We start from the raw sequence: 22,363 nt of genomic DNA, 5'->3' as shown, positions 1-22,363 counted from the left end.
ACATATTGTGATTTGATTATCGTATTAAACAAAATATTCATAACAAGAATCAAATTAATAGTCAGAAAATATAAAAATATACCCTGAAAGCCAAGGTCAAATATGGAATCACATGTTTTTTTTTGTTTTGTTTTTTTTTTTTTACAGATCTACAGTTAAATCAATTTATGAATTGAAACTGAATTTGTATATCATTTCATGAAAATACAGGCAGACTGCTGCAGTGCAGAGAGTGTGTAGTCTTAGATGGGAAGTGGGGTGATTCCTCACATTGCGTGAAGAAAGCACTGAGACATTCATGCCGCCACATTATTTCCAGCCCAATTAGCACCAGACCCCCTGCTGAGCTGAGCTGAGCCGTGACACAGCAGTGCAGGAACGCCTTGGCATTACATGCCTCTCTTTAGCCATGTCAGCATCTCCTATTGACAATGCATTCAACAGAAATGGTTAATTGGTGTTAACAAGTATTACAGAAACAGTATTTATCATAAAAGTATTACCTTTGTGGTGCCTTTTTCCTGTTGTCAGCATAATACAGCAAGGCGATGACATTGTTTAGTGCATTAATATTATGGCTGCTGGTCTATGGCTTGAGCAGACTGTAATTCTGAGGTTTGTAGAGTCTGCAGGGCAGCACTAAACGCTATAATGCATTTATGTAATGGAAGGTCAGACAGTGTTGAGTAGCAGAGGTGGAGTGGAAGAGAATGCGTCTGGACGTGGCGTGCATGATAGCGGCTGCGAGCGATGACAGCAGGATGGCTGATGCTCTAGGGAGTCTGTGAGCCATTTCTCCTGCCCCCATTTTCTCTCCTGAAATTCTGGCAAATTCCCACTGCACTGGAAGAATGCAGTACTGTGAACCTGTGCAGGGCGGGTTACGGCGGTTATCTCAGCAATAGCTCTTTTGATTCTTATAGAGTCAAGTGCGGCCACATTTACCTTTCAATAGGAATCCACACAGTCAGGAATTTCATGAGGGCAATGATTTCCACTTGGGTTCACAACGAGTTCAACTTAGTCATGCGTATTCGTTCTGTTGACCAACAGAAAGCTGCTTGGTTTGAAATTGACTTCTGTGTGAGCCGTGCTTCATATATAAATACACTTTTGACAATAGACAATGGACCATTTTGCCTGTGATAATTCCCTGATATGACAGCACCTTTATACTGATAATTCTAATTAGGGTTAGGGATTTGAGTATACCACCAACTAGGGCTTGACATTAACACCCGCCAAATGTGGGTGTATTTCAGCAGTGGCATGTAACATGACTACTAGCCACTTTAGCTGGTTGAATTTTATATATAATATATACATTTTTCAGTAATCTTTTAAAAAGGCATTTGAAATAATAAACTAAGTGCACTGTAGTGTTGTCAAAAATATTGATTTTTCAATACATTTCGATACTGAAATATCTGAACCTCTTCCAGTATTCATTTTCCACATAGATTTCCTCTCCTCTCTCCGACAGAGAGTCGACACACAAACCCTCCTCTCTTCACTGACTCATTTGAATTGCTCTGGATGAATATTGTTGGTGTTACAGGGCTTGAAATTCGGCCTGGGATTGTGCATATTGCACATAATTTTACTAAAAAACCAAAGTGCGCGCACATAAAGCCACCTCTCGGCACTACATTGAAGTCTTTTTCACTGTTTATTGCAAAAGTCAAATACACACAAAATAATGTCAAAATGCTGGTCCTCACGAGTATTCATATAAACACAGTCAGTTATGTTTTAAGTGAGCATAAATAGTTGAGAAAGAAAACACGTGTACCAGTATAATGGATCCGTGTGTCAGGTCTTAAAGTGACAGCAGCCTAATAAACCTGCTGCCAAATTATGAGATAGTATTAGAAATATCTATATGGCAGTTTTCCCCCATGGTACTGATGTCAAAACTGTGGCCAGTGAAAATGCTGAGTGGTTGGTAACTTTGGTTAATAAAGGCCTTTTGAAGCGAAGCGATGCATATCCATATTTAACAAGTTATGAAGTAAAATATCTAGCTTCCGCCAGATCTTCTGTACACAACTTTTATGAATTTTGAAGCCTAAAAACAATAGGCTGAAGTTAAAAGCTAAATTTAGATTATAAAACTACACAATGGTCAGATTAACTTCATGTCACAACCATTAAGCGTCCTTTCATTCTTTATTTTAAAGGATTTTCCCTGAAAATTAAAGTTGGAATAGGTGGCAAAAGCATAATTATAAACACAGCGAGGCTGTGAAAGTGGACTAGTGAGTTTATCTGTTCGGCTGATGATGTTTAATGTCCCTGACAACCTCTGTAGTCGCTATTAGACACTTGTTAGCAACCGAAATAGTAACCATTCGATAAATAGAATGCCCTGTCACTCAGAGTATCTCTGTTGCGGCTGGTTTGGACAAAAACTCTGATTAGCATAGAAAAAAAAAGCTTTTTATCGCATGTCGCAGTGTGGCATCACTTGTAACTTAACCTAATCTAGTAGAAATTGAAATTCTGAAATTCAAGTCCTGTTATCAGTATCTATCCTTTGACCATAATTCACTGTCTGTCATTCTTCAGGCACATCCAGAACATCAGTGAGATCAAGACAGATGTTGGGAAGGCCAGGGCATGGGTGCGTCTCTCCATGGAGAAGAAACTGCTGTCCAGACACCTGAAACAACTGCTGTCAGACCATGAGCTCACCAAGTAAGACTATTGACTAGTTCTTTAGTGACATAAAAGGCACTGTCATAAATAAGATGTACTGTAGACGAACGCTTGGATGTCAGACAGTTAAAGTGTAAGAGATGTAGCACAGCAAAAAAATAAGGCTCCATTAAAAATGAAGTGGGTTTTTTATTATTAATGGGCATTGAACCATTAAGTGGCTCATGCTCAGTAAAGAATTCTTCATGGTGTCCTCTTCTGACCTGAAATACATTTGAATTCATTTTCTTCAGGTTCTTATGCATGCAGTTAACTTCCTTTAAAGCTTTTGTTTAAATTTGCACTGTATGATTTAACGTGTTTGGTTGTTTTTTTTGAAGGAAACTCTATAAGCGCTATGCTTTCCTGCGCTGTGATGATGAGAAGGAGCAGTTCCTCTATCATCTCCTCTCTTTCAACGCTGTGGACTACTTCTGCTTTACCAATGTCTTCACCACAATTAGTAAGAGGCATCAATCTCACATTGCACACACAGTATACCATTAAGCTTTTGCAGTTGAGAGTAACAAAGTAGGGCTGAGCGATTTGAGTTTACAAAAAAATAGATATACTCTAGTTCAGTCATGAATCCCTAGATGGCACAATCTGCTAGTAGATTGCATGTAAAGGACCTATCAATCACATCATTTACTACATCGCACAAGCTGATTGGCCTCTACTGATTCTGCAGCCAATGAGATTTCTTGCTCAACATTTAAATAGTCTGGTTCAGTGTTTGCTGTAGGCTGGTCCTGCAGTGCTATCAGAGTTTCTCTGAACCCCTCCACCTCCCCAGCTCCACCTGCTTAGATCTGCTACGGGATTTGTCTATTTATGTAGCATGCTCTTACATGCTCACAGCAGCATGTCTGTGTATCTATTAGCAGTATTAAGTCCATACTTGCTCTGTAGCAGCAGCGTAGCAGATTTAGCCCCCTATCATACATCCGGCACAATATGGCGGCAGGCGTGATGCTAGTGTTTTTAGCTAGTTTCAGCCCGACGCAGTTACATTTTCATGTCCAGGGCCACGTTGTTTAAATAGCAAATGCACTCGCGCCCATCTGTTCGCCCACCGGTGTGCTGGTCTGAAAACAAGGTGTGTTCAGGTGCATTGTTGGCGTGTGGCTATTTTGAGGTAACTGAAAACGACTGTGCCATTGACCAACTGAATCCTGGGGCCGGTTGCATAAACCACTTAGACTAGTCTTAAAAGTTAAGACACTAGTGTTTTTCTTGAAGAGTGGCCCTAATTTTTTAAGGTCTGTTACATAAAAAGGTAGATTGGTGTAATTTGAATTGGAAAAATAAAATTGATTACCCCTTGGTTAACTGCAAGTTTGTCAAACAAGTTCTTAAGTAGTGACTAAGTTTATGCAACTGGCCCCTGGTCTAAAGTCAATGGTGCAGTATTTTTTTTTTTTTTAAAGGGCACATTAGTAATATGGCCCTATAGTTGGGGGTCCACAACATGCTTACAATGTAGAAGATTGTTATTGTGTACATAAAGATGCCTACATGTCATAATGGATAGTCATTATCAGAATTACCTATTTGCAGTAATGACGAATGAAATTGGCTAATTATTTGACCAATCGTGGCAATACACACGTGTATTAAAACTGACTCGTCAGGTTGAGGGTATCTATATTCCGCCATGTAAATAGCAAATCCGCCATGGTGCGAGCGCAACTGGCTTTTAAAGGGACTGGGGGATGAGACTCTGATTGGTTTATTGCACATTACACCTAAAACACACCAAACGTTCACACCAAACGCATCTGGGGCATCAGATTCGCGTCAGATGCGTCTAGTTGGACGCTTGAACATTTTGAATTCGCTCTATTCGCGCATCTCAATAATTTCGCGTCATGGTAGGGGCTTCCATCTCTTTCTGCACAGATCCTCTGAATAAACACATCATCTTGTCAGTTGGAAACTAGTAGCAGCAATTTAACTCCGTTATGCTGGCCGGCTTTTGCTAGCGAGCAGGTGGGCTATGATCAACGGCTAAAATCATTTACAACTAACCAGATTGTCCGATTTCTTCGCTTATCCTCTTCCAGGCAAGGTCCTTTTTATTCCTGTCTCAATAAAAATATGATGACACATCATAGGTGGCCACACACAGACTATTATCTTTGTTCTGGTCTCCACCGCTGATCACGTCATAAACACGTTACCAAAGCAGAGTCCCTGATTGGTTAACGCGATTTTCGCCAAAGTTCATATTTTTCAACTCAGGCGTCTAGGGCGTCTGACGCTCAATTCGCGCCGCGCCATTCGCGTCTCAATGGCCGATTCGCGCCGCAGGATGACTAGACGCACGTTTACATTGACTTAACATGTAAATCAGACGCCCCAGATGCGTTTGGTGTGAACGCAGCATAAGACGCTAGGTACAGCTCTTTTGGACCAAGCGCCTGGTGCACCGACCATTTTTTCCGTCGTTAAACTAGCAAAAGTGGATTCAGACACGCCCTAAGTGCACCACTTGCTTAGATCCTTAAAATAGGGCCTTTAGTCTGCCAAGACCAAATACATTAACAGCATCATATCCATTAACACACTAAAATTATTGTCAAGATTTAGCTATATTTTACAGCATTGGTGTTATCCGAAATATCTTTGTTCTTTTTTTAAAATAATTTTTAGACCAAACTGAAATGACATAAACGCTCATGTTTGTTGTTGTTCACAGTGATACCATACCATGTGGTCATCATCCCCAGTAAGAAGCTCGGTGGCTCGATGTTTACGGCCAACCCCTGGGTGTGCGTCTCAGGGGAACTAGCTGAGACCGGGGTCCTGCAGGTCCCCAAAAACACTCTGGAGATTACGTTTGAGGTGACAAACCTACATTCTTTTGCCCACTACCCTGGTTTAACAATATATATTGCTGTATTTTTAAGCACAATGCTAGATATTGACTATTGAAAACACCTATATTGGTCGAGGTTTGTTGTATAACTCTGTTTGTACTTTGCACAGTGCCAGAACCTGGGGAAGCTGACCACCATACAGATGGGCCATGATAACTCAGGGCTGTATGCTAAGTGGCTAGTGGAGTGCGTAATGGTCCGCAATGGGATCACAGGGCACACTTATAAGTGAGTACTAAGATTTTAGTAACACCATAATCGCATAGTTCATTATCAGTCCCTTAACTGACTGTCGTTGTGTAGGTTTCCGTGCGGCCGTTGGCTGGGTAAAGGAGTGGATGATGGCAGCTTGGAGAGGATACTGGTGGGCGAATTGGTGACTAACACAGAGAACGAGGAGAGAATGTGCCGGACTCCTCCAATGCAGCAATCCCCCGGGATGATGCGTAGATTTGTCACCATTTCGCCAAACAGCAAACCAAGTGTGTACTTGGAAATCTCATAAAAGTCAAAAGCCACATCTTAATAACTACTTAATAACTGGATTATATTGCTGTTGTCTCAAGCATGTTTCCCATTGTGTGCCCACTAGAGTTAAACACAGGCCAGATCCAGGAAGGTGTGGGAGAGGCGATCAATGGTATCGTCAAACACTTCCATAAGCCAGAAAAAGAGGTAAAGTATTTTTTTTTTCTCTGTGAAAACAAACAGTGGAGAGGAGAAATGTGGATGAAATCAGCACATATTGATGATGTTTCTTCATTCTTCTGTTGTAGAGAGGAAGCCTCACACTGCTTTTGTGTGGAGAGTATGGATTAGTATGGGCTCTAGAGCAGGTGTTCCAGCATGGATTCAAGTCGCCGCGCCTTTTCAAGAACGTCTTCATTTGGGACTTTCTAGGTAACAAATACTGTTACATTCCATAAAATATTTTTTCTTATTAGGGGTTCAGTCGCGCAGCGCTGTGGATCAGCATTCTCCCTTAAAAGTGATCAGGCAGACCAAATTGTAAGTTGTAGAGACTTGAAACTTTGAGAGCTGGTAGTACTCATACAGTCTGTAACGCCACCAAGGCTCGCCTTGATCTGCCTGATAGGGGCGATACAGCAGTGAAAAGTACAAAATGGCTCATAACTCCTAAACACGTGTCTTATACCGTTGGAATCCTTGGCTCATGCCTCGGATTCACAAAATTTTCTGGTATTTTGGATTTTTGGAAAAAAAAAAAAACTACTTTTGCGAACTAGTCCTAGGTTTTTGACCTGATCTGAACCAAACCAGATTGTCAATAGTTATCAAAAAAAAGTTGAAATTCCGATTCACGGTCCCTAAGGGCTGCCAAATCGTTTGAGGTGGGTGGAGACACTTTTACTAAAATGGCTATAACTCGTGAACGGAATGAGATATTTTCATCAAACTCAGCGCACCTATGTAAGAGCTCATTCTGTGGTCGTGTGAAAAAGGATGCAGCGACTGGCCACTTGGTAGTGCTATAACAGGAAAAAAACATGAAAATGGCTATAACTACTTCACCATTAATCCAATTGACTTGAAAACTGGCATGCAGTGTCTTCGTCCAAGGGGCCACGACTGTCAACAAGGACACTGACACATCTCAAAAAACATCTGCCATCAGCCAATGAAGTTTGAGCAGCTATCAGACAAGGTTAACAAACGGAATGAAAATTGCTGGGCCTGTTTGAATCAGGGCCCTAGAGACCTGTGAGAAATTCAAAAGAAATCAGCCGCGTTAGTGTTTTTCACGTGCATAAAGGATCATGTATGTGCGCAATTTTTCGCACATACCCACAACATTCATACCACATGGAAGAACTACTCATTCTGAGCAACTTTGCCTCTAGGACCGCTGCTGTCCTTCAAATTGTTCGTTAAATATTGGAGATTACTTCAAAAACCAACTTTGGCGAACTAGTCCTAGGATTTTGGTTCAACCTCAATAACTGTTAAAAAGCTTTATAACCATATATTTCCTATGGTAAATTGCCTGTATTGGCTGTAAATGGTCTTTTCCATCTAAGATCAAGATGGTTACAGGCTTGCTCATTAAAACATTTTACCTTTTTACGCATGTGCTTGAAGACCTTAAAGCGCTTGAATGCCCAAAATTTCTGCTCGCAGCTATATTTATTTGTAGTGTTTGTTCATTTCTCATACTTAGTGTTATAAGTTTTTTTGTACTATGACATCATTACATGTTTTTCATACTGTATACTCTGTATATACAGCATATTTTGGCCAAGAGCCGCCCACTTAGACAAGAAGAGCAGCTTGTCTGACATGTAAAGGGATCAATCGCAGTTTGTTTTGCTTATATGTACTGTTAAAGTTTTTGTTTTCAAAAAATATTTTATTCTGCAAAAATGCATTAAATTGATCCAAAGTGACAGTACAGATATTAATAATATTACAGAGAATTACTGTCAAATAAATGCTGTTTTTGTGAACTTTTCTATTCATCAAAGAATCCTAAAAATATGTGTCATGGTTTCATTACAATAATAAGAAGAAATGTTTCTTGAGCAGCAAATCAGCACGTTAGAATGATTTCTGAAGGATCATGTGACACTGAAGACTGGAGTAATGATGAAAGCTCTTACTCCTGGAGGTTTCTAATAAACAGCCAGTCAGATTTAATCAGAGTACAATGAGGAAGTGCGTCAGGTGGTTATAACATTAAATCCTACTGGGAACATGAATGATACCTCAGAATGTTGCAAATTATCCTAAATCCTCCTGTTTATATTCTGTGTTACCACAGAAAAATCACAGGTTTACTTCGAGAGTGCGGAACAGAGTCAGATGACCCAGGACGAGAACTGGCAGATGAGAGTGCGTCATTTCTGCCATTTCATGCGCGCCATCAACAGCACACCCAGAAACATCGGCAAAGACGGAAAGTTTCAGATGCTCGTGTGTCTAGGGGCCAGGTTTGTCATTGAATTTTTGACTGAGTATTTCTGAATTTTGAATTTTAATGTTTGCCCATATTATGCTCCATTACAAGTTGAAGCGTTGATCATTGTAGCCAATCACAGACGTATCTGTTGAGTGCGTGAATACAATGGCCAATCAGAGGTGTTTAAGAATCCACTTAACAGCGCTCTAAACGCTAGGGGGAAATTCTGGTATCGTCACATTTTTTTAAATTTCAGTATCGACATTTTTTCACAGACGAAAACAAGACGATGACTAAATAAAAATGCGTTTTGAATGACTAAAACTATGACTAAAATCCACTCTTATTTTCGTCATCGAATAAAAACGAGACGAAAATGATAGAGAGGGATGATTTGGGAAGTGTAACGTGCTGATCTAACTGCGGGAAATGCGGCGCTGTTGCGCCCTCTACAGGCTCGCCCAGCAGCACTTCAGACTGCGTCGCAATTAATGAATAGCGCACATTTATGCCAAGTAATTGCTTACAAGCTAATGTCGATGAATTATGGCAATGTTTACTACACGGTGTTTAAATGTTAGTATGTTTTAGACGGTTGTAAGAATGCATATTTAATCTCCCTCATCTGCTTTTAAAGGATTAGTTCACTTCTGAATGAAAATTTCCTGATAATTTACTCACCCACCTGTGATCGAAGATGTTCATGTCCTTCTTTCTTCAGTCGAAAAGAAATTTAAGGTTTTTGATGAAAACATTCCAGGATTGTTCTTCTTTTATTTTATTTGAAAGTGGACTAATCCTTTAAATGAGCAGCCTGCTACAGTGCAGACCGCAGACATTTCAGAATAAGAGTCACAGTGTCGGGATGGTTTATAATTAATATTTTTTCCTAGTCATTATTGTTATTTTGTTTACACAACAAACTATTTAACTTAATTTAATTTTTATTTAATTCACAGTAAACTACTGTATCTTCTGTCACGGGAAGGAAAGACTAAGAACATTATTTGACACATTATTCAATATATTTTACAAGTATAAGGATTATTATAGTTAAACCTAAAACTATAAAAAATCTTCATTACTTGAAATAAACATTAACTGAAATAAAAAAATAAAAAACTATAATGACATTTAAAAGCAACAACTAAAAGACTCAATTTTATGTCTTTTTGCACTTAAACGGTCAAAAACCGTCTGTTTTGGCAAGTAAAGTACAGCTGGTTGTCTTAAACGAACATATCAGATATCAGTGTATTGGATCTGTGTATTGTTAGAGAAATGCTTACTTAATGCATTACAATTGAGCTAAATTAGTCAAAAGACTATGACTAAAACTAAATCAAATTTGCTGTCAAAATGAACACTGTTGTCTTTCTGCTTGCAGAGATCACCTGCTGCACCACTGGATCGCGCTCCTTGCCGAGTGTCCAATCACAGCACAGATGTACGAGGACACGGCGCTCTTAAAGGACCATTCTCTGGTGAACTCTCTGATTCGAGTGCTACAGACTCTGCAGGAATTCAATATCACTCTGGAGGCCTCTCTCGTCAAAGGGATCGGGATCTAACACCGCCTGAATATACAACTAACAGATCAGCGGGGACCATGGACTAACTTTTTTTTTTTTTTTTTACACGGAGAGACTTGAACAAAAGGACTTAACCTGGCTTACGTTAAAGCTACTGTCATGTTTGCCATATATTAAGTGCAATGAGCCTTTTCAAGCGTGTCATAATTTTTATCAACTGACATTCAAATATGTCCTCTATTTTGATCCATACTTTTCCGGAAAGGTGAAAACTCCCAACCCGTGCTATACCGTTTTATTGAAAGCTCAATATTTTTTGTTGTTGTTGTGGACTGCTGACAATGGCTATATTTAAAAGGGAAACGTGTAAGAAAAACTGTTATTATATTTTCAGAGAAGAACAGTGTTATTTTGATATGTGTCAGGTTGCTTGCTCTGTGCTCTAATCTAATCCATACTGTCACAATGCAGAGTTTGAAGCAAATAATGTAGAAGTATGCTTTATAAGTACAACTTGTGGGGAATTCATATTTTTACTTAAAAAAAAAAAAGAAAAAGAAAAGAGAGGAAAGATAGAAAAATGGAAACATTTTTTTTTGTAACAATGCCAGGGGCTTGTGTGATTTCCCTCCAAATGCAAATCAGTTTAAAGGGACAGTCCACCCCAAAAATTACACTACCGGTCAAATTATTTTCAAATGTTTTTTAAAGTTTTCTCTTCTGCTCACATTTATTTGATTAGAAATACAGCAAAAACAGCAATATTGTGAAATATTTTTACAATTTAAAAGACATGTGTTCTATTTTAATATTCTTTTTAAAATATAATTTATTCCTGTGATGCAAAGCTGAATTTTCAGCATCATTACTCCAGTTTTCAGTGTCACATGATCTTTGCCATTTATCAATAATGTTGAATTATTGTGTTTGTGGAAACCATGATAATTAAGATTAAAGATATTAAGCAGCAAAAACTGTTTCTAACATCAGTGATATGATGATAATTGAGCAGCAAATCAGCAAGATTTCGGAAGGATCATGTGACACTTTTTTATATATTAAGAAAACAGTTATCTTAGATTGCAATAATATTTCACAAAATTACTATTTTTTTCCGTATTTCTGATCAAATAAATGGTAAGCAGAAGAGACTTGATTCAAAAACATTTAAAAATCTTAATTATTCCAAATAATTAGTCATCATTTACTCGCCCTCGTGTCATTCCAAACGCACTTTCTTTCTTCCCCATACAATGAAAGTGAATGGTGACCACAGTGTTCATTAAATGGGAAAAGAGCAGCTTGGACTTTTGTCTAAATATCTCCTTTTGCGTTCCACGCAGGAAAAGTGTGAACTGTCTCCTTAATCTCATTATGATCCCCTAAAATAATAGATACGACTCCTGAAAGTGACGTCCTAACATATTTTATGAGAGAGATTAAGGATAGCATTAACGATTCATCCTTTCAAAAAACCCTAAAACACTCCCCATCTCTTCAGCCCTCAGGTCTCGACCGTGGCCAACTCTAATGCCATATTTAAAGTAGAATTGAATTGCGGCACAGATGCTGTGTTTGTGTCCCTAGTTAAACCCCAGCAGCCCCTCTGTTTCTGCTATGCAATATTTACATCTCCAAGATTTTATTGAATATTGATGAAATATTCACCTGTTTTTAGCGTGTAGCATCATTTGTAGGATGTTCCTGGGAGAAGCACATTAAAGGCTGATATTCATGTGCCAATTTCATGGTGACTGTTCTGGTTCCTGTTCAAACACAGCTGGCATGAGCATTCTGGGAGGTTTTTCTTTTTCTTTCTTTTCTTGTGTTTTATCTCTTGATAAATTTATAGACAAAGCAGTGTAATGTAGTGTTAAATATTGAACAACTGTGTACAGTGTATAAAATGTATTAAAGGTGACAATTCAATATGGTTATGATGCTTCTGTCTGTTTTTAAAATGATGCAAGTGACGTTCAGCAAGATTTGATTTGATTAAAATGTATATCTTTGCTGTACAATCAATGAGTATTTTAAAAGAAATATTTCCATGTCCTATGACCAGTTTAAGCTGTTTTTCTACTATAATTATGTATCAGACTTTAATACCCTTATTGTTTAAACGGTTAGGTCACCCAAAAATGAAAATAATATCATTTATTACTCACCTTCATGTCGTTCCACACCCGTAAGACCTTCGTTCATCTTCACAACACAAATTAAGATATTTTTGATGAAATCCGATGGCTCAGTGGGACCTGCACTGAGAGTCTCAAGATCCATAAAGGTACTAAAAACATATTTAAATCAGTTCAGTGGTTCTATCTCAATATTATAAAGCGACAAGAATACTTTTTGTGGGCCACAAAAACTAAATAACGACTTTTCAACAGTATAGTGATGGATTTCAAAACACTGGTTCAGAGCTTTACGAATCGAATCAGTGATTCTGAGCACCAAAGTCACATGATTTCAGCAGTTTGATAGGAGATCCGAATCACTGATTCGATTCATAAAGCTCTGAAGCAGTGTTTTGAAATCGGCCCATATAGATATTGTTGAAAAGTCTTTATTTTGTTTTGTTTTTTGGCGCGCGAAAAATTATTCTCGTCGCTTTATAATATTAATATTGAACCACTGAACACATGAACTGTTTTAAATATGTTTTTAGTACCTTTATGGTTCTTGAGATTTACATGAAGGTGAGTAAAATTTTTGGGTGAACTAGCCATTTAATAACCATATTAACTGAAAGAAAAAACTGTAGTACTAAAAAGGTAATTAAAAATGTGAAAAAAAAAAAAAATAGAGATCTCTCATTATTGAACTTTATATAACATAATATCTATACATTATAATACTTTATTTTTAAGCAATTTAAAAAAAAAAAAAAAAAATATATATATATATATATATATATATATATATATATATATATATATATATATATATATATATATATATATGAAGAGTTTCGTTGCAAAACGAGATAAATCCATTTTTTTAATTTTTCAAAAATCTTGTTTTTTGGTTGTGCATTCCAATTAATATCAATTCAACTGCAGTTGGTTTGTTTTGATTTAAACCTTCATAACTTAAAAAATACAGCTAAGTAGCACATTAAAACAAAATAATAACATGATAACATAATAATAAACATGTTTTGACAAAAATGTTAAAAACGGATTTATCTCGTTTTGCAACGAAACTCTTCATATATATGTGTGTGTGTCACGAACTTCAACTTTAATGAAATGCAGTAAAAATATATTTAAAATTAACTTTTTTTAATTTTTTTTTTTTTATATCATTCATCAAGTTTATGGACATCCCAGGTGAAAAAAATATAGTAATTTATAGTAAATAATATAGTGTTTTTGAAGTACTATAAGTTCTAGATTTTTAGATGTGTTTAGGATTAAAGCCTTGCAAACTGCTGAAAGACATAATAATAGTCATAATAAAACCACATTATCGAGAACATTATATTTCAGCATATCGGATAACCTAATATCATATAATATACACGATACAAACAATCCCGTATTTCACGCATTATCTGGGAATCGCCTCCATTCACACGCATTCAAGTCAGAACAAGAACAATACGTGCGGAACGTTTGCGTACTTCCCCGGATGCAACATTCTTAAATGGCCAAGAAAGGGAGCGCAGTGATTGGTTGAGTTAGTGTTTAAACTTGGCGTCTATGCTCCTTATATGGTCTTCCTCCGACAAACCCCTTTACTCAATGTTTGTACGCAGGCCCCGCCCCCACCATTCATCTGTGTTTCTGTGTGTGGCCGTAGTAAGGCATGCGCAGTACAGACGAGTAAAACGGACGGAATTCAAAGTTTCTGACGGTAAGTCCTTTGTTATTGTTGCGAACTAACTACACGAATGTAGCATTTCGTTTCAAACGTGTGTACTGATAGTGTCGGAGTGCGTTACGCGGTGTTTGTGTAATGTTAGTGCGTTTACAGCGCGGTTATTTACATCAACAATGGGGCTTTGCGCGCGTGGATGTGGAGCGTGGCATGGTCGCGTGCTAACGGGCTAGCTGTTATTGTTAATGGGACGCGCGTTTTGGCGCTCTCTCACTGTGTGAAAGTTTAGATAAACGATTGTATTCAAACCGTATTTTAACTTTAATATCATCCGTGTGTTGTTTAGAAACAACTTCATAAACACTGATTTAGGAAACGCGTGTAACGTTAATTTACGACACATCTCCGTGTGCGTTAGCTTTCTTCTTTTGGTTTCCATGGATGCAAATATGTTGCGAACCAACTCATAGAAATACAAATATGTCATGTTAGACAGAATAATTATTTTGTAATGTGTGTAGTCTTTGTGAACGAGTCGTGTCATGTTTGATGTGTTTTTTCAAGCGTTTTCATACAGTTATATTATGAATATACGTCGTTTGAGATGTTAATTTTCTTATTCCAGGTGTTTTAAGTGTGTTTTCTCGCAAAACCCGAGAACAGGCGCCCATTTAATTGTACTTTCGATTTTACAACTCCGCCTGTTTCACCAGCGTCACACCATGTCAAAATTCCCAAAGGAATTATTATTATTTGCGAATGCAACTAAATGGGAATAAAATGATAATTTCGGGTTATCCAGACTTGATTCTTAGTGGATTCCTGTTTAAAATAGGTTCCCAGTTAGGTATAAACTCCATTTTTATTCTTTCTAGGATTTTCCAAATAGCATATTTCAGTGCACGCGTGCTGCTGTTGTTTATTTCTCTCGTGCGAGTGCGTTAAAGGTGTCTGCAGAGAAAGGCTTTTGTCATAAATCAAAAGTAGGTCATTGCAGCAGACGAGACGGATTCAAAGCAAACACGCTTCTTCTTTCATTCCAGACACACCGCTTGTGATTCTGCGTTTTTTGCGTAACTTATGGTCAAGTTCAAGAGCTGAATCCCTGTGACCGCCCCTCCAATGCCCCGCGCAAACTGCGCAGGAGACCTTTGTGTTAATGACGCTCTCCATTCATTTCTAGAGCCCGTGAAGATGTTCGGCTTCCATAAATCCAAGATTTACCGCAGTAACGAGGGTTGCTGTATTTGCAAAACCAAGTCGTCGAGTTCTCGGTTCACTGACAGCAGCAGATATGAGGAAAACTTCAGACTCTGCTTCGGGTAAGTGTTTATCTCTACTTGCATCCCAAAAAAATCCAATGGAATTTCAGTCACAATTTTTGATACTAAACCGAAAATCCTCTTGGAATTAAATGATATCATACTGGATAGCTTTAATATTTACTTTGGGAGCTTAAATAAAGCTTTGTAACAAGCTTTGTTTTTTTTTGTTTTTGTTTTTTTTTTAAACAAATGCAATTTTACTGTTTATTAATGTTTTTACTCGACATTTGTGCAGTTTTTGGAGGATTTATCATATTTTTTTAAAATTTATATAAATATATTTTTATACAAAAACAGCTTTTTATGTAAAATTCACTTTATAAAAGACTCACATTTCTAACTTTTATTCATGGGGATAACATGGATAATCTGACATGGTTTAGTGTAAGATTTTTGTCCATCTTTTGCAAAATGCCGTTTTAAAAGCAAAAAATTATCTCTTTTACCAGTAACAGTTAGATAATGCAGAGCTCCACTATTTGCTGTTTGACTGACTGAAAGACATCTTTTCGCAAGTATTTTTCAGTTGGATTTATATCTACATATTATGAAATCACAATTATGACAATAAAATTACTTTGTCAAAGTTTAGCTTTTTTTTTTGTACTGAAAAAAAGTTTTTCAAAAATGTTGATTTTGAGGATGAATTTTGTCAATTTTCTAAGCGGGTTCTCATCATAATGTAACAATATTGGAATTATAAGTTATTTTTTCCAGTTGGATTCATATCTAAATATTATGAAATCATAATTATAATAATAAAAGCTACTTTTTGTCAAAGTTTAGTATTTTTTTTGTAATGGAAAAAAAAAAGTTTTTCCAATATTGTTACATTATGATGAGAACCCGCTTAGAAAATTGACAAAATTCATCCTCAAAATCAACATTTTAGAAAAACTTACTTTTTTTTTTTCAGTACAAAAAAAAATGCTAAACTTTGACAAGTAATTTGATTGTCATAATTGTGATTTCATAATATGTAGATATAAATCCAACTGAAAAATACTTGCGAAAAGATGTCTTTCAGTCAGTCAAACAGCAAATAGTGGAGCTCTGCATTATCTAACGGTTACTGGTAAAAGAGATAATTTTTTGCTTTTAAAACTGCATTTTGCAAAAGATGGACAAAAATCTTACACTAAACCATGTCAGATTATCCATGTTATCCCCATGAATGAAAGTTAGAAATGTGGGTCTTTTATAAAGTGAATTTTACATAAGCTGTTTTTGTATTAAAATTTTGTTGAGTAGGTTTTTATTTATTTATATAAATTTTAAAAGATAGGATAAATCCTCCAAAAACTGCACAAATATGAAGTAAAAACATTAATAAACAAAGTAAAATTACATTTGTTTTTTTAAAAAAAATAATAATATTTTGTTGCCTGGGGTCTCTGGAGACCCCAAAGACCCTGAGTGTGACTACTTCTTTTTTTTTTTTTTTTTTGTACACTAACATAAAAACAAGATGTCACTTCATTTTTTTTTATTTGTATATCTAAAAAGTGTTAACAACTGTACAAAGTTTCATGTCATTTGGACAAAGAGAACATTTTTTTTTTTCTTTTAATTTTTCTTTAATTTCTATTCATTTTTATTTTAGCAAATGTTGTTTGGGGTCTAAAAAGACCCCAAAGACCCTATAAGGGTTAAAAAAGGAGAAATTTCATCAGGATTAGTTTTTTTGATAATGGGTAATAAAATTCCAGTCATATACTTGATGTGTTTAAAAATCAGTTCTGTCATTCATATTGCAATATGTTTCATAGTCTGTCAGAGGATCGGGTTGGAGACATCTGCAACGCTTGTGTGCTTCTGGTAAAACGCTGGAAGAAATTACCACACGGATCAAAGAAGAACTGGAACCATGTAAGGGACTGTTTTCTTGTTTTCACTGGAATCATCCCTTTCATTCCAGACATTTTGAGAATTATTTTGTTTCCCTCCCAAGGTGGTGGATGCGAGGGCAGGACCTGGATTCAAGCTGACCAAACCCAAGAAAGTCAAAAATAGTGACGGAAAGAAAAAAAGTAAACTGAAAAGGCTTCATAAGTTCAAAAGACAAAGTGAGTTTTATTTTTGTTTTGTTTTTAAACATTGCATGTGCAGTTTAATGTTTTATTGCCAACACAAAAATTTTCATAATTTTGCATGTTGGTGAATTGATGGCTAATTCGTATGATCTTGTTTGTATGTTTTCATGCAATTTGCTTATGCCCCATTGAGTTATGTTTAGGCCTGGACCTTCATTAGTATTTAAAGGGATAGTTCACCCTAAAATGAAAAAAGGTCATAATTTACTCACTCTGGTGTTGTTTCTAATGCTGTATGCCTGTTACTGTCATCAGAGATATTCAACTCGGTGTACACAGATACTTTTTTGGGATTTCTAGGTGTTATTTTCCATTTTTGCATGTTTATGAATCATGATTTCTCACAGCTTGTGTGCTTTTTCTGGGTGAGACGGAGTGAACTGCGGCGCTAACAGAGTCTCACAAATGCGCAGTTGAGCACAGAAGATCAACGGCCAAATTCATGATTTTCATTAAAAACTACATTCAATTTTGGTTGTTTTTTCACCAAACACTATCGAATACCCCCAGAACCACTTGGCACATGGGATCAATCGATTTATTTAAAAAAAAAAAGTAATGCCTATTTTCATGTCGCATATTAATCATCATAAATTCAAATTAGTTATCATTCGAAAGCTTAAATAACTCAGCATCCATTTTGTGAACTGTTTTGAAATTGGACAATGCATTTCCATAGAAACGGTACTTTAAATCCTTTTAGGGCTCCTCCCCCTAGTGGGCTTTGTCATGTTTCATATTACAAAATTTACTTTAACTACTTTATAGTCAACTTATCTAATCTCGACTCATATCGTCAGAAAGGTCTGAATCTCAAGCTTGCATAATTGGCATCTGTTTTGTGATGGAAGTGATATTTGGAAAGAAATGTATTAATTTGTTACAGGAGAAGGCATAAATTTCAATGGCATGTGGGTGACACCTGGTGGCTATTTTTGGTACATTGCATAAACTTCAATTTTTGTGATATCAACTTCAAATTTGGAACACAACTTGGTTAGACATATGGCTTTGGTTTTTACATAAATTTTAGAGTAAAAAAATTATTTTTTTTAAATATATTTTATATTAAATAAACTTTTTTAGTACAGTACATTTGATTTACAGTAAATGTAAACTTTTTTCATACACTTTTTTTTTTTTTTTTTTTTTTTTTTAAAGTGCCTTCACTTCAGCAACAATCTGAATCTATTCTGAAGCATTCTTGAATTCCAACAATTTAATTTTGGATAGTGCGTTTTCACGTTTATGCACAAAAATGGGGGTGACAGTTACGGGGTTAAAGTTTTTAATATAATATTATATTGTAATTCACATTTAATCTCCAAATTAATATAGAAACAACCAAAAAATAGTATATTTTAAATATTTAACACTGTGCTTACAAGGATACTTGACAAAGGCATAATTTTCTAAACGCTATCTCACGACCAATTTTACGAGGTGGCTAAATTGTATGAATTCGTACAACCTCACTTGTACGAATTTATACGATTTGTCTAAACCTCAGTGATGGGTAGGTTTAGGGGTAGGTCATTCGTACGAGTTCATACAAATTTGGCAACTTGTAAAATGTGTATAATTTAGCAAAAAACGTACGGGGGAAAAAAATCTTGATGCTGGTCGCTATTCACTGCCGTCATATGGACAAGTGCGAGTGGGACATTTTTATTGAGAATTTCTCCTTGAAATGTTAATGTTTGCTGTCATGTCTTCACAGATTCAGATGCCCACAGCACCACATCCAGCATGTCTCCCTCTCAGTCTCCCAGCCACAGTAATCAATCCGATGACGGCTCAGACATTGAGACCAAACAGAGGCGTCCTAACCCGTCTGGGTTCTCCTTTCTTGACCTGTCCTACTGGAAGAGGTATTCTTCTTCTCCTCCTGTTTACCAATGCCTGTTGACATCCTAGCGGTTGAGCCGTGAATAACACCATCCTTGTGTTTCAGGCAAAAGGTGTGCTGTGGGATTGTCTACAAGGGGCGTTTTGGTGAGGTGATCATCGATCCTCGTCTCTTCAAGCCCTGCTGTAACAAGAAGCGCCCAGCTCTGGCATCCTCCCCGGACTCTCAGATCTCTCAAACACTTCCTTCCCCTCTTCCAGAGGACCTGAAGGAGGCATGGTGATCCAACTATCGTACCCTTCAAACTGTCTCGTTGAGGCCCTCATAGCTTTGTCTCCAGTGGTAGACTCTGATATCTTCCCTTTGTTAGATAACTGTGTATGAGTTGAGTTTTCCCATTGCTTTTGAATTATTTTTTTATGACTCTTTTGTAAAATGTAAGTTTTGTACCCTTTTTTTTTTTTTATATATAACAGAAAAGGAGAAAAATTTGGGCATTAGGACATATTTATAGGTCTGAGTTAGGAAATTTAATGTAATCCTTTTTTTTTATTACTGTAAATTTTTTTTGGAGTTACCAGTGTTTTGTAAATATAATCTTATTTTCCATACCAGTGCACCAAAAGACTTCTATTTGGCATTTAGTTTCACGGGTTACAGATGAATAATGTAAAGTGCTATATCTGTACTTTTAAGCAAATACAATGTTTTACCTTGCGATCTTCTGCTCTGTTAAATCACACACATGCATTTACTGAGAAGATTTCTTTGGGCACAATATTCACAATGTGAATTCACCTCAGCTTTTGATCTGTAATATGGACACATGCTTGTAAAATCTTTTTTTTTTTTTTCTGGTTTGGCATAAAGATGTTTCTCGATATTTAAAATACGGTTACGGGTTTGTAAATCTTTAAAACCAAGATGCAAAAATACATTATCTCAGAGTATTTAAACGGTTATCATTTACACAATGGCATATGAAAGCATGCATAATGTACTTGTAGGCATGATCAGTTTTATGACTGTTGATGTTTGTGTGTTTGTTATTGTTGTATGAGAGTGTTATAATACAGAAAGTAAGAGATATTACTGATGAATATCCGACCAGGCTTTACACTGTTTTTAACCACGTTTTTCCATGTCTCAATATTGTACACTAAAGGTAATCGAAGATGAAATTGTACAGTCTTTCAGCCTTGATGTATTGACTGCAGCCTTTTGTTTGTTTGTTTTTTAATTGTTGCCATTTGGATTAATCAAAAATGTTGATGTCACACAAAAGCCTTTTTTTTTGTGGTAAAAAAAAAAAAATAGTTTTGGCTCTGAAGTTTAGCAAGATTGTAGAGTTTAAAAATTTGGTTTGGTGGTTTTCGGTTTTATTTCAGTGTATTTGAATGAATGTTTGTTTTCATTCACCAGCAATACTTTGTTAACATTAATGTTGACTTAATGCTCTTGTTCTTAAAATGCATGAGAGCGAATACAAGATGTCGATAAATTTCAGGGAAAAATGTTTTTGAATATTAATGTGGCACATTCTCAGTCAATGTGCCTTACCAGAGATTTAGCTGATCATTTCATTACGTTAATTTGTCATTTTTTTTAACTTATGCTATTTATTCAAAGCTGTCTGTACAATTAATGCTGTAAAGAAGTTTTCGTGCACTTTCTTTTTTATACTTTTTGTAATATTTTACCATTGATAAAATTTTGTATCAATTTTCCTCACATTGGTATTTTCATAAAACTTTTGAAGTAAGTGTTTGTCTTGTTTGTCTGTTTTTTAGTATAGTCTTCAATATTTATTTTTTAAATTGGGGGAAATGAAGAAGAGAGAGGGATGTGGATGTGGCTTAAACTACTCAATTTATATCAGTTTTACAATCTCTTTATGAACTTTTTGAAGCGTTAAAGTGGTAGTTGCGTAGCTGTCAATGGAGGGACAGAAATTGCTCAGATTTCATCAAAAAGATCTTCATTAATGTTCCGAAGATGAACGAAAGTCTTACGGGGGTGGAACTACATGAGAGTAATTAAAGACAGATTTTTTTTTTTTTTTTTTTGGGTGAACTATCCCTTTAAAGCATGAATTTGATAGATCTACATAATATTCACATATGCAGTTCATACGAGGCTTAATGCATTAGAAGTTAAAGCATTAAATATTTATACCTATAACATTTAACATACACAACATTTAAACCTATAACATTTTATAATTCTGTTTTTGTTTTTCTCAATTCGGACTTTATAACTCGTAATTGCGATATCACAATTCTGAGGGGGGAAAAGGCAGAATATCGAGTTTCAAATTTGCATTTCTGATCTTTCTCCTCAGAATCGTGAGCTATAAACTCGGAATTACGAGAAAAAAAAATCAGAATTGTGAGATATAAACTTGAAATGACCTTTTTTTAATTTTATTCCGTGTCTTCCATGGACTAACCGTCACTCGTTTCTGCCTCCAGGTTTGCTCCGCCCACAAAACACGTCATTGCTGTTTGCAAACATTTTCTGAAATGGACGTTCTCAATAATGAATTGTGCTTTCTGAACACTAGGTGGTGCCAAAATTACACCTTTGAATGAACTAGAGTCCTTATATATTAGTGCTGTCCTATTAGTTTTTCTCAGTCGCTTTGGCACATTTTTTCAGATCAAAACTGAAATTCTCAAAGCTACTTGTTCAACCACATCATCATCTAGTCACTTGTGCACATCATAAAAGCAGTTTCTCATTCTTTTAAACAAATTGCAAATGCTTTAGTACATTCAGGCAATTGTCTGCTATTTCCTCAAAACATCTAGTCATTAGTTAATCGCACAAGTCATTAAATGCAAAATGGTTGACCTAGTTATCATAATGTGTCAAGTATATTATCCAAACATTTTTATTAGACTTTTGTAAATGTGTCCTGAATTGATGAATTTTGCAGGTGAATCCTGAATTTCACTAATCAACCAATGACACAACCAGTTCTCTAAAGCAGCTCAAAGATGCATGTCATGAATCTTCAACAGGAAAGCATATATAGACAGAGCACAACACAAGAGTTTCAATTTCTGATAATGGAAGAACAGGGTCAACAGCTGGGAAGAGGAAGAAGCGAAAGGATGTGTGGTAGAAGGATAGGGAGGCAAAACAGAGGAAGAGGTAGATAAGGGCGTAGGCACGTTTCTAGTGAAATAAGGACCACTATTGTAAACAATGTTCTCATTCATGACCTTACAATGGCTCATG

The 22,363-nt window shown here is 36.2% G+C and overlaps 2 protein-coding genes across 5 annotated transcripts in view; both read left to right on the top strand.

The window, feature by feature from the left end:
• Positions 1-12,354, top strand: part of dennd5a (DENN/MADD domain containing 5A) — a 65,097-nt gene extending 52,743 nt beyond the window's left edge. For 2 of the 4 annotated variants that reach the window (XM_067400109.1, XM_067400108.1), the window contains 9 exons: positions 2,569-2,697; positions 3,039-3,160; positions 5,399-5,544; positions 5,689-5,807; positions 5,883-6,061; positions 6,172-6,254; positions 6,356-6,479; positions 8,359-8,527; positions 9,884-12,354. In XM_067400109.1, coding sequence (XP_067256210.1) covers positions 2,569-2,697; positions 3,039-3,160; positions 5,399-5,544; positions 5,689-5,807; positions 5,883-6,061; positions 6,172-6,254; positions 6,356-6,479; positions 8,359-8,527; positions 9,884-10,067 — 1,255 coding nt within the window. In that variant the 3' untranslated portion in view covers positions 10,068-12,354. The remainder of the gene's footprint in view (positions 1-2,568; positions 2,698-3,038; positions 3,161-5,398; positions 5,545-5,688; positions 5,808-5,882; positions 6,062-6,171; positions 6,255-6,355; positions 6,480-8,358; positions 8,528-9,883) is intronic. The other 2 variants (XM_067400112.1, XM_067400111.1) reach the window with 1 other exon arrangement.
• Positions 12,355-13,821: 1,467 nt separating this feature from the next.
• On the top strand, positions 13,822-20,870 carry sinhcafl (SIN3-HDAC complex associated factor, like). Its single transcript, XM_067401450.1, has 6 exons — positions 13,822-13,889; positions 15,037-15,175; positions 16,948-17,047; positions 17,130-17,244; positions 18,992-19,142; positions 19,226-20,870. Exons 2-6 carry the CDS (start codon positions 15,048-15,050, stop codon positions 19,401-19,403), a joined length of 672 nt encoding a protein of 223 aa, XP_067257551.1. The 5' UTR covers positions 13,822-13,889; positions 15,037-15,047; the 3' UTR covers positions 19,404-20,870.
• Positions 20,871-22,363: the final 1,493 nt, after the last annotated feature.

This window comes from Chanodichthys erythropterus, chromosome 11 (genome assembly GCF_024489055.1).
Source record: "Chanodichthys erythropterus isolate Z2021 chromosome 11, ASM2448905v1, whole genome shotgun sequence".
Lineage (NCBI taxonomy): Eukaryota > Metazoa > Chordata > Actinopteri > Cypriniformes > Xenocyprididae > Chanodichthys > Chanodichthys erythropterus.
Note: the sequence above shows the minus strand (reverse complement) of the source record. Positions and strands in the feature narration are given on the sequence as shown.

Bases quoted from the DNA above. Each gene is read 5' to 3' on its own strand.
- sinhcafl (XM_067401450.1), top strand. From the start codon at position 15,048: ATGTTCGGCTTCCATAAATCCAAGATTTACCGCAGTAACGAGGGTTGC. The intron at 17,048-17,129 runs GTAAGGGACTGT...TTCCCTCCCAAG, and splicing joins CAAAGAAGAACTGGAACCAT to GTGGTGGATGCGAGGGCAGG. The intron at 17,245-18,991 runs GTGAGTTTTATT...ATGTCTTCACAG, and splicing joins TCATAAGTTCAAAAGACAAA to ATTCAGATGCCCACAGCACC.